Source organism: Ictalurus punctatus, chromosome 9 (genome assembly GCF_001660625.3).
Source record: "Ictalurus punctatus breed USDA103 chromosome 9, Coco_2.0, whole genome shotgun sequence".
In the NCBI taxonomy this organism is placed as follows: Eukaryota; Metazoa; Chordata; class Actinopteri; order Siluriformes; family Ictaluridae; genus Ictalurus; species Ictalurus punctatus.
The window spans coordinates 30276806-30289305 of record NC_030424.2 but is presented as its reverse complement, the minus strand read 5'-3'; the positions used below and the strand labels follow the sequence as shown (position 1 = coordinate 30289305).

The window sequence follows — 12500 nt, the reverse complement described above, 5'->3', positions numbered from 1 at the left end:
CTCTCTGGCTCTCTGGCTCTCTCTCTGTCTCTCGCTCTCTCTGTCTCTCTCTGACTGTCTCTCTGGCTCTCTCTCTCTCTCTCTTTCTCTCTCGTGCTCTCTCTGTCTCTCGCGCTCTCTCTCTGTCTCTCTCGTGCTCTCTCTCACACTCTCTCGCTCTCTCTGTCTCTCTCTGTGTCTCTCTGTCTCTCTCTCTCTCGCTCTCTCTCTCTGTCTCTCTCACACTCTCGCTCTCTCTGTCTCTCTCGTGCTCTCTCTCACACTCTCGCGCTCTCTCGCGCTCTCTCGCTCTCTCTCGCTCTCTCTCTGTCTCTCTCTGTGTCTCTCTGTCTCTCTCTCTCTCGCTCTCTCTCTCTGGCTCTCACACTCTCTTGCTCTCTCTCACACACTCTCTCTCTCTCTCTCAAACTCTGTGTGTGTTTCAGATTCCTACTAAAGCGGTGTACAATGCTCGTCACTGGAATCAGCCTGAAGCGGAGGAAGCTCCTCCCACCTCACACAGTGACATCACACCTGTACGTCCTGACCTTTGACCCCTTTGACATTGAATTCTATTTAATGACTTAGTGACTATTTAAGAAACAAAAACAATAAACGTTACAGTGTTGCTAAAGCACTGAGATGACATTCTATAGAAATATAAAATTGTCTGTGTGTGTGTGCGTGTGTGTGCGTGTGTGTGTGTGTGTGTGTGTGTGGTTTTTCCAGAAGCCGAGCCCGTCAAACGTGAACAAAGACATGAATTCTATAAAAGACGACACCGTGTTTAAAGCCCCACCACCTCCCCCTAAAGTCACTAAATCAGTGACTCCGCCCACTGAGCCCCACCCACACACTACCACTGCAGAACAAAAGGAGGTGAGCAGTGCATTGTGGGGAAACAATTATTTTTTGTAGTTTTTTTTTTTTTAAACAATTATTCACTAGGAATAAACGTAATGTGGAAATTGCCGTAAGAGCACTAACAGATGCAGTGACTGTACCAGTGAGTGTAGTGCAATTATAGTACATATTATGCAGTTTATCGTGCGAGTGTAGTGCGACTGTGGTTAGCATGTATTACATGGAGTATAATGCGTCCGTAGCAAACGGCGGGGTATACTGTACCGTATAAACCATGCTCTAGTATAGTGTGATTTTATAGCGGGTATGATGAAATAATTTTTTAGCACGTACTAGTTATTGTGTGTGTGTGTGTGTGTGTGTGTGTGTGTGTAGCTGTACACAGTTGTCCAGCACGTGAAGCACTTTAACGACGTGGTGGAATTCGGAGAGAACCAAGAATTTACTGACGACTTTGAGTATCTGGAGACGGGACTAAAGAGCACACAGCCTCTACACACACGCTGCCTTAGGTACGTACACACACACACTGTCTACACACACAGACACACACACACGCTGCCTCCGGTACGCACGCAAACACTGTCTACACACACACGCTGCCTTATGTACACACAAACACTGTCTACACACACACGCTGCCTTAGGTACGCACACAAACAGTGTCTACACACACACACACATTGCCTTATGTACACACACACACACACACACTGCCTTATGTACACACCCAAAAAACATCTACACACAAAATGTTTTTTTTTATTGTGCCAGTGTTTTATCTATATTTGTCTGAGTGTTTACATTTACATTGGTTTTGTGTGTGTGTGTGTGTGTGTGTGTGTGTGTGTTTGTGAGCAGTATAATCAGTTTAGCCACACGCTGTGCCATGCCGAGTTTCCGCATGCATTTGAGAGCGAGAGGAAAAGTGGCTCAGGTGTTCAACATGCTGAGCGACGCACCACAACATCCGGTAACTATTTCATAAATATAATTATGATCATTGTGCAATTATAGTAGTAATAATAATAATAATAATATTAATAAGTGTGTGTGTGTTTGGTCAGAACCTGGCATTGTGCACGGCAGCTCTGCTCTACATTCTCAGTCGGGACCGGCTCAATATGGACCTGGACCGTGGCTGTCTGGAGCTGATGATCCGTCTGCTGGAGCTGGAACAGGACGAGTCTGAGGATCATCAGAGCAAAGTGAAGGAGAAAATACAGAAACTGTGTGAAACTGTACACAACAAACACCTGGACCTAGACAACATCACTGTGAGTCATAACTCCGAGTCCTTTCAGCCGCTGGGACTGAGGCACTGATTCGCTAGGATGAGAATCATGTCTTTGAGTCATTAGTTTAATTAGATTCATTAGAATCTTAATTAGCAGCACTGATTCATTTAGTCACATGTGGCACTGATTAATTTGGAGAATATAGTCACTGTACACCACTGACTGATTCTTTAGGATAAAAATGAATCACTGTACAAAACTGATTCATTTGGAGAATAAAGAGTCATTGTATACCACTGATTCATTTGGTGTATAGAGTTACTGTACAGCTCTGATTCATTTGGAGGATAAAGAATCACTGTCCAGCACTGATTCATTTGGAGAATAGCGTCACTGTATGGCGTACACTGTACAGAGTCATGAGGCTGATCCTTTAGGAGAATGAAGAGTGTTTGGGGTTTTTTTTTGGTTTTTCAGACGGGTCACCTGGCGATGGAGACTCTTCTCTCACTGACATCTAAAAGAGCAGGAGACTGGTTTAAAGAAGAGCTCCGGTTACTGGGGGGACTGGACCACATCATAGATAAAGGTACACACACGTTATAAGTGTACAGCACTTATTGTTCAGTCTAATACGGTGGTTTTCATAGTACTAACGTTATTTAATTATTGTGTCGTCTTGCAGCTCTGTCGTTACACTACTACTGACATTAATATGGTACTATAAATTAATTCCCTGCCTGTCTCTGTCTCAGTCAAAGAGTGTGTGGAAAACCTAGATACAGATGATGATCATGAGAACCTGGTGGCCTCATTATGGGGAGCAGAGCGCTGTTTACGAGTTCTCGAGAGTGTGAGTGCATCCGTTTTATTTTCCCGTCTCTGAACAGTATTATTTTCTTGTGTTTTTTGTTTGTTTGTTTGTTTTGAGTTTGATTCATTGTTGTCACGATTTTTGGGAGTCCTGGCTTTGCCACTGATTCGCCGGAGTCGCGACACTGATTCGCCGGAGTCGCGACACTGATTCGCCGGAGTCGCGACACTGATTCGCCGGAGTCGCGACACTGATTCGCCGGAGTCGCGACACTGATTCGCCGGAGTCGCGACACTGATTCGCCGGAGTCGCGACCCTGATTCGCCGGAGTCGCGACACTGATTTATTAAGATAAGCGTGACGATACCGTAGGGCCTCAACTAAAGATTATTTTCGTAATCAATTAATCGATTAATTTTAATGAGTAATTGGCTGGAGAGGAAAAAAAACATTTAATACCATTTTTTTCGTTTATTTAAAATAAAATCCACAAACTGAGTGTTACAAATATAAACTTCAGACTAAAACTTTAGGACAACTGTTTGTCCGATTTAATTAGACATTACCGATCTTGCGCTCCCGGTGTTTATCACTGCGTCTGCATAGAGCGAGGAGCAACGCGGCCTCGTTACTACTAGAGCGCTCCCGTTATAATAATCGACTGAATGTACACTGCAAGCGCGCAGACACGGCATGTAATGACAATGAGCTTCGCACCACTTTCCCCCAACCCCTTGCACGCCGTGTAGCATTTTGGAAGTACGTGCATCGCTGTCGTGCTTCCGTGCTACACAAGCTCCGCTTTGTAGAGTTTGCAGGTTACAGTCTTCTCTGCGGCGTTCGATATAAAATACCCCCCTGCCTTAGAGGGTCGCTCAATTTTTCCACTGTCGACGATTACGCCTCCGTCTCATGGTGACTGAGGTCATGTTGGGGATGAAAGGTAACGCTGACATAACTGTTCATGAAATAAGTTACAGCGCTTATTTTATTACAGAGAGAGAGAGAGAAATGCTCCAAAACTCTTCAACAACCACTCGGCTGTCATCTGGTTAAAAATAGAAGCTGCCCGTGTGTTTAGATTCAGTGGGCATGTGGTGTATTTCAGCAGCTCTTGGCTGTTGTGGGAATAAGTCATTCTCTCGGCTTCCCTGTCGTAACACCCCGTTTTAAAAGGAAACGTGGAATCATGTAAAAAGTTAACCTTTTATTATAATTATACTTATCCACAAAGTAATTGTGTGTGTGTGTGTGTGTGTGTGTTCGTTCACCAGGTAACGGTTCATAATCCAGAGAATCAGTCCTACCTGATTGCTTACAAAGACTCACAACTGATCATCTCGTCAGCCAGGTGTGTGTGTGTGTGTGTGTGTGAGAGAGAGAGAGAGAGACTGTGATATTGTCACTCAGTGATACAGAGCAGTTGAACTTTAAGGTGTGTGTTTGTAATATGTCATTTGTGTCTTTTATAATGTGTGTGTGTGTGTGTGTAGGGCCCTGAGGCATTGCGAATCCATGATTCATCTCTACTGCCGTGATGTCATCAACTCTAGTGCCGCCTCTGCTCACAGTAACCATAGCAACGTGGGAAAAGCAGTAGAGGATTGTATGAGGGCGGTGCTGGGGGTGATGCTGAACCTCACACATGATAATGGTAACACACACACATGCACGCACAATTTTACGCTTTCTTTGACTCTTATTTATATAAAAGTGGCATTAACCTAAAAGAGTCCCAGCACTGATTCATTAGGGTAAGGATCACAACAATAAGTGTTTAGTATAAACAAGTTCCTGTACTGAATCATTAACATAAGAATCATGACACAGAGTCAATAGTATAAAGGACTCTCAGAACTGATTCATTACAACGGGGAACATGACACAGGGTCATTGGTACAAAGGAGTCATGGAACTGATTCATTTCACTTAAGAATCATGGCAATGTGTCAGTATTATAAAGGAGTCACAGAACTGATTCATTACAATAGGGATCCTGACACAGAGTCGTTAGTATAAACACGTCCCTGTTATTATGTCTTTCCGTTAAAATATTGAAGAGCTTGAAGAATGCACTTTAAAGTAGAACATGAATAAAAATGATCATAATAACCTGTCTGTCTGTCTGACAGAGTGGGGCAGCACTAAGATGGGTGAGCAGGATGAACTGATCGTGACTGTGCTGAACAGTGTGCTTAAAGTTCCTCAGTTTCTCCCTCAGGAGCAGAGATTTGACATCCGTGTGCTCGTACGTCTTTAAAACACCGGCATTGCATCACTGTTTATTAGCACCATACAGCAATAAAAACACTGGTACATGCATGTAGTGACAACTGTCTGCGTGTGTGTGTGTGCGCGTGCGTGCAGGGTCTGGGTCTGCTGATAAACCTGGTGGAGTACAGCTCCAGGAACAGACACTGTCTGGTAGAACTGGAGGTGGATTCGAGCTTTCTGCCGGAGACGGAGAAAGACAGGAGGATGGAGGGAGAGAAGGAAGCGCAGAAGGTCAACAAGGAGATGGAGGATATGAAGGAGAAGAGACCGGACGCGAAAGATAGTGCTCTCGCTGCACTGGTGCAGGTACTGTAGGTGTGCGATTAAGAACAATATGTTTACCGGTTGAGACAGTACTGTGTGCCTGCTGTACCGTGACAGTCCAGCAGCAAGCAGCAGCTTACAGGAGTCGCACCACTGATTTGCACTGTTTAGAGTTCCGAGATTGTGGAAAGGAAACCGCAGCAGCCGTAATGTGCATTATAATATAAACATCACCATGTTAACTTTGGATTTTTATATATTTAAATGATGATGTTTATTAGATTTTTGAAATGCGCTGATTTATTAGCATGTACATCACAGCACTTGATGATTGATCGATTGAGCACGATAAAAATCAACTCGTTAATGCAAAAGATTCACTTAACTGATTCTTTCGGATAAGAATCGCAGCAGTGAGTTATTAGTATAAGAATCCTAGCACTGATTCATTATGATAAGTGTTAAGGTAAACGAGTCACTGTATTGATTCATTAGATTATGAATCATAATACTGAAGTGTTAAGGTAAATGAGTCACTGTATTGATTCGTTAGATTATTAATCATGGCACTGAGGCGTCAAGGTAAACGAATCACTATTGATTCATTAGATTATTAATCATAACACTGAAGCGTTAAGGTACCCGAGTCACTGTATTGATTCGTTAGGATATGATTTGATTTATTGCCATTTGCACAGGTACAAAGCAGTACAGGTATATTGGAATTCTTGTGCATAACACTCAGTCAATAAACACAACAATGCCAAATAAAACCTATATATACATGTTAATTTAACTTAACAAATATAAGAAATTTTAAATAAACGATTATATAAAACCTCTAGCGGGCATAGCCAGTACGAATTTTAAAAATACAAGTCGTTCAGAGACCGTCGAGCGTATGAATGAAGTGTCCCTGCTATGAGTAAGATGGGAGGTGAGAGATTTCCCTCCAGCCTCAATGTCTTTTGCAGTCAGTCCGACAGTGGCTCAGAAGACTATTATTAAAAACGTGGCTTATGAGTGGCGATCCATATTAGCCTTTGATGTTTTAGGATATATCCTGAGTTATTCCACCTGAACAAAGAGTGAGCTGGGTGATTATGATCACTTAGAAGAGGCTGCAGAGGGAGAGCTTTCCTCCGAAAGCCAATTATTATTTCTTTGGTTTGATCTATGTTAACAACCAGGTCATTTCACCATAGACTACGATTCTGTAATCCACGTAGGGTCGTGTCATCTGCATGTTTAGTGATGAAATTATTCTCCTGGGTAGAAACGCAGTCATGCGTGTACAGAGCATAAAGTACTGAAGTACAGTTCCAGTACTGATAGTAAGCTCAGCAGAGACGACGATTCCCATGCTCACCACCTGTGGTTTGTCTGTAAGGAAATCTAAAAGTTATCTGTGGATGTCGGCGCTCCAAGGTCTGCCAGTTTCACAGTCAGTTTCGTTGGTCGGATAGTAGTAAAGGCAGAGCTGTAATCCAGAAAAAGCATGCGTACACATTATTCATGTCCAGATGTTCCAGTGTGGAGTGAAGAGTCACTGCATTGATTCAGTTGATTATGAATCATAACACTGAGGCGTTAAGGTAAATGAGTCACTGTATTGATTCGTTAGATTGTGAATCGTAACACTGAAGCATTAAGGTAAACGATTCACTGTATTGATTCGTTAGGATATGAAACTTAACACTGAGGCAATAAGGTAAACGAGTCACTGCATTGATTCGTTAAGGTAAGAATCATAACACTGAGTCGTTAAGGTAAACAAATCACTTTTGATTCGTTAGGATATGAATCCTAACACTGACTCGTTAAGGTAAACGAGTCATTGTATCGATTCGTTAGGATATCATAGCACATTAATCATTAACACACAATCATCAGCGTTATCATAAAAATTGTCCTGGCGCTGATTAATCCGACATTTACTGCGGCATTTACAGTATCATATCTAATCCACATGAAATTAAGAAATTAAACGTGTGTGCAGTTCTTCCTGGAGCGCGAGAGAGCGGCCGTGCTGGCCGAGGCGCAGGCTGATGATATCATCAGCGAGGCACCGAAGCCTCAGGCGGATGAGAGCGGGCAGTGGCAGGTGACGAGCGGAGAGATGCAGTGGGTCGCCTCAGAAAATAACACGGATGACAAGAAGGAGAAGGAGAAAGAGGAAGAGGAGGAGGAGCTCGATTTTAATAAAGGTACACACACACACTTATTCTTATCACTCTATACACATGTGGGAATCATCAGGTGTTCACACTACAAATACAATGTGTGTGTGTGTGTGTTTGTGTGTGTGTGTTAGTCCTGCATCATGCTGGGAAACACATGGAGGACAGTATAGTGGCGTCATACACTGCGCTGCTGCTGGGGTGTGTGTGTCAGGACAGTCCGGTCAGTACCACCTCCATCACCTGGAATTTCCTTTATAGCAACTTCCTTACAGTTTATACTGTAGTAATAAGAATGTAATAACGCTACAGTACACTGTAATACAGGTTGTGTTGCTTCGGAAAGCTTTAGTCTTTTACTGGTGTGTGTGTGTGTGTGTGTGTGTGTGTTACAGGTGAATGTAACGGCTGTGAGAGACAGCCTGCCTAAAGGAGATTTCTCCATCATGACTGAGATGCTGAAGAAGTTCCTCAACTTCATGAACCTGACTGTGAGCTGTGTACAATATTATAATAAGTTATTGCTTTTTTCATTAATAACAACAATAACAAGGATTATCAACAATAACATTTATTGCATAATAAAGCTAAATTTACATCACATTAATATTAATAGTGTTCAAGGAGAACTTGTGAACTTGTGCAGTTATTAATATTTAACGGTGAAACGCACAGCATTGTTTTGAGTTTACACTGAGATTACTGTTGCTAGGCAACTAGGAACAGTAGAAGCCAAACTGAAGCTAGCTAATGATGGGTCAGGTCTGAAGGTCGCGATATAAAAGAGCGCGCGTGTGTGTGTGTGTGTTTGTTAGTTTTCTTACTCGCTGTGATGTTCGTGTCATGATAAATATATTTATTGAACACTCGGCGTATACAGATAAAATGCGTTATAATAATGCTCTGTGGGATTGCACTCTTTTTGGGATTGCATTCCCTCCTGTTTTAATGGGCTCCCAGTGGAGACCGGGACGAGGCGCCGCATCTGACTAAACTGTTCCAAAACATCCGTCACTCTGAAATGAATCATGGTGTTTTAAAAACATCTGGCAGTGACGCGCCTCATGGAGCTGACGGTGAAACTCGGATTAAAACGGTGCGTGTTACAGGAGACGCGAGATCTGGGTTGCCAGATACGCAGTTTCGAAACACGTTTGAAAATGGAAAAGTGAGATTTTAAAGAAAGCGATGCGGCGGCGCTTTAGCTTCGTCTGTACGCTCCGCTCAAACACATCAGCATCCTATGCTTTAACTTTCACGCTAATACACAGTCAACAACATGGTGCTCGTCGTCCCGTAGATCACTAACTAGCCACAAATCTGCGTCGTGTAGCTGCACTGCATTCCGCTACTCTGATTAATATGGCGTTTGCTCCAAAATGTTGAGCGAGAAGAGAACTTATGATTTTAGGAGTAACGTTAGGTGGATAATATCGCGCCAACCAACAAATTAGCTTCAGTGTCACTAAACACATCACGAGTATTTTAGCAGAAACGTATTGTTGTTGTTTTTGTTCAGATATCTGGCAACCGGTTCACAGAGACTCTTGTGAAATCTCTCTCTCTGTCTCTCTCTCTCTCTCTCTCTGTGTGTGTGTGTCTCACACTCCCTTGTTCCCCCCTCTGTAGTGCGCAGTGGGCACCACAGGACAGAAATCCATCTCCCGCGTCATCGACTATCTGGAGCGCTGTTAGCAGGATTTCAGAGGAGCTGGCAACTCCAAAGTCTGTAAACATCAATATGGAGACACTTATATCTCTCTCTCTCTCTCACACACACACACACACACACACACACACACACCTGTTCAATTATGAGCTGATGCTTTTCATTTTTATTTAAATTGCTCAATTTTTTTTTTTAATTCCATCAATGGTGAATTAATGGTGTCTAAATATTTGTTTGGAAATTTCAAAATAATGAAATATGTCCAGCGAACATTTCAAGAATGAGTGAAAATAATGAATTATTTTTCAAAAAAATAAATAATATACAAAGTATAGAATTATTTAAGTGGAGCTTATTGGGTGTTAAACAGGATTACTCAACAGGGAGAATAAATTCTACGTTTTCATTTCAAAAGTCTGTATGTATATGTTCTGCAGTGGCCAGAAATAAAGATGCACGCAACGAACGGGATTATACTAAAGAAAATATTTCAGTACGTGATTTAGGGTTTGAGCAGTACCTGCAAATCATGTGGTGTTTAGTTTATTATAAAAAAATAATAATAATAATAATAATGGCACCTGAAATTGATTTAATTTCATTATTTCACACGTCTGAATATAAGAACAGTAACACGAACACACACTGTTCGTCTCGGGAATTTTTTTGAAGAGCAAAATTAAGGAATTAAATTTAAGTTTTGGCATCGAAATAATTTCATTATCATTATTCTGAATTTTTAGTTTGTAATAAATATTTCAGAATCATGCTTTAATCACACAGAGCCAGCGTTAGAGTTTTAAGGTGGTATTGTTGATGGAGATGCACAATCATTCAGTGAGGCCCTGGTGTGAAACTGTTCCACCTTAAGATATATATATATATATATATATATATATATATATATAATATATATATATATATATATATATATATAATATATATGATAGTGTGTGTAAATTAAAGGTCACAAGACATTTTCACATTAATTAAATATTTTCTACTTTGACTGGAACTAAACAATTCCACCTTAAATGTTCTATTATTATTAAGAAAAGCGGGGCTGGTTTTTTGTGTGTGGTTTTTCGGTATAGCTCAAGATTTCAGCTTAAAGCAGCAGCATGTAATGTTTAGAGCCTTCCACCAGACCACGCCCCTTTCTAATGCTACTGTACACATCACTAGCAGGATAGCTGCTTTTTTTTTTTTTTTTTTTTTTTTAAGAGGGCGGGGCTTGGCGCTAAAAGGAAGCCTGAAATGAAGAAACTATTCAGATCCAAAAATATCAATATTACTTTCTGCACCTTTAAAGAACAATTGCGATTTTATTTGAGACTTCTCATCCTTTGCAAAAGTTGTACCTGAAATAGATTTTTTTTTTTTAAAAATTAATTAATCAATTAATTTCAAGCAATTCTCACCAATTCATGATTTTTATTGTTTTTTTTTTTTGTTGTTGTTGTTTTTTCCGTATATAGATTTTAGATTATTTTACTTTGCTGTATTTTGGATCTTTGGCATGACACTGAATCGATTCTTTTGTCGTGTTTTACCTTTAAGTTGTGTTGTAAAATAAAAAATGATGCCTTAAAAAAAAAAAAAAAAGACTCTTAGGATAAATAGATTGGTGTACAATTAAGCAAAGCTACAGCTCGAACGTACGGGTTTGATCGATTCCACCCTGAAACTTCCATCTTTTATTTTCAGATCGTAAAGAATTTCCGCTCGTGTTTTGGTTCCGTTTGATCCGTGACGAACTAAACAAACTAACTCGAATAATAAGTGTCCTGTTTCTCTCCGAGCCATACCGAGTTACTATTTTCTCCGGGTGTTTTTTTTAAAGCCGCAGCAGTCCCGCGCGGGTTTTGTGTCAAGATGAAATGGAGTGAGTTGTGAGTGGAATTAAAGGTGTGTGTAAATGTAAATATTTTGTGTAAATATCGCTGACAATGTTCCACTGAATGCTCAGTGGGGTTTTTCCTGAATTTTTTGTTTTATACAGTTAAGTTTTTTTTTTTTTCTTGGTTATTGCAGGATATAAATAAAATTATATATATATATATATATAAATGTATGTATAAACACTTTCTACCCGGTTTTGCGCAGAATCTTGTCTTTGGTTACCTGTAAATAATTCCACCTTTAATAAAAGCATTGATACTTTATCAGGTCTCACGGCTGTGGTTTGAACACACTGCGGTGTCGGAGTTGAGTCAGCAGGCTGAGAGGTAATCAGACCCGACAGGACAGAAGCTCCAGTTAGACTAATCCCCACTGCACAACAGAAGCACCACAGGAGCTCTCCCGCTCAGAAGATCCTCATCGGACCGGACAGTCCGGGAGGACAGAAGCCCCCTGCAGGACGGAACATCCATCTCTCTCGCTCTCTCTTCTCTCTCACGCGCACTCTCATTCCGTCTTTCTCGCTCAATCACTCTCTCATTCTGTCTTTCTCACGTTCTGTCTCTCATTCTGTCTATCTCCCGCTCAATGTCTTTCTCATATTGTCTCTCATTCTGTCTGTTTCGCTCATGTTCTGTCTCTCACTCTGTCTTTCTCATATTCTCTCTCTCTCATCGTTTCTCGCTCTGTCGGTCTCACACACGGTCTCATTCTATATTTCTCATCCTGTCCGTCTTTTCTTCTCTCTCATTTTATCTTCTGTCCTGCCTCATTCACAAATTATAGTATTTTGAGAAATTACACCCGGAATTTTGTGTGTGTGTGTGTGTGTGTGTGTGTGTGTGTGTGTGTGTGTGTGTGTGTGTGTGTGTGTGTAGTGCCCTCCATTAATATTGGCACCCTCGGTACATAGGCGCAAAGAAGCCTGTGAAAATTTGTCTTTATTGTTTAACCTTTCGATCTTTTGTTCAAATAATTCACTGAAATGCTCTGCTCTTATGGACATCAAACGATTACAAACACAGCACGGGTTTAGAACTAAAAATCTTTGTTAAATATAGGTGAGCAACAGTTATCAGCACCCTTTTAGTCAACACTGTGCTAGCTCGCTTTGCCAAGATAACAGCTCTGAGTCTTCTCCTATAACGCCTGATGAGGTTGGAGAACACACGGTGAGGGATCTGAGAGCGTTCCTCCATACAGAATCTCTCCAGGTCCTTCACATTTCAGGTCCACGCTGGTGGACTCTCCTCTTCAGTTCACCCCACAGGTGTTCTATGGGGTTCAGGTCAGGGGACTGGGATAGACATGTTTAT

At 41.3% G+C, this 12500-nt stretch overlaps 1 protein-coding gene across 2 annotated transcripts in view; it reads left to right on the top strand.

Moving 5' to 3' along the window:
- wapla (WAPL cohesin release factor a) overlaps positions 1 to 12013 on the top strand; it is a 20837-nt gene extending 8824 nt beyond the window's left edge. The window contains exons 6-21 of one of the 2 annotated variants that reach the window (XM_017476529.3): positions 426 to 515; positions 709 to 858; positions 1219 to 1355; positions 1705 to 1816; positions 1911 to 2120; positions 2559 to 2670; positions 2837 to 2934; positions 4170 to 4246; positions 4389 to 4549; positions 5028 to 5143; positions 5263 to 5475; positions 7433 to 7640; positions 7748 to 7836; positions 8009 to 8104; positions 9243 to 9338; positions 11452 to 12013. In XM_017476529.3, the coding sequence (XP_017332018.1) occupies positions 426 to 515; positions 709 to 858; positions 1219 to 1355; positions 1705 to 1816; positions 1911 to 2120; positions 2559 to 2670; positions 2837 to 2934; positions 4170 to 4246; positions 4389 to 4549; positions 5028 to 5143; positions 5263 to 5475; positions 7433 to 7640; positions 7748 to 7836; positions 8009 to 8104; positions 9243 to 9308 (1935 nt within the window). In that variant the 3' untranslated portion in view covers positions 9309 to 9338; positions 11452 to 12013. Of the gene's footprint in view, positions 1 to 425; positions 516 to 708; positions 859 to 1218; positions 1356 to 1704; positions 1817 to 1910; positions 2121 to 2558; positions 2671 to 2836; positions 2935 to 4169; positions 4247 to 4388; positions 4550 to 5027; positions 5144 to 5262; positions 5476 to 7432; positions 7641 to 7747; positions 7837 to 8008; positions 8105 to 9242; positions 9601 to 11451 lie in introns of those variants that run through there. The other variant, XM_017476527.3, reaches the window with a different exon arrangement.
- The last annotated feature ends 487 nt before the right edge of the window (positions 12014 to 12500 follow it).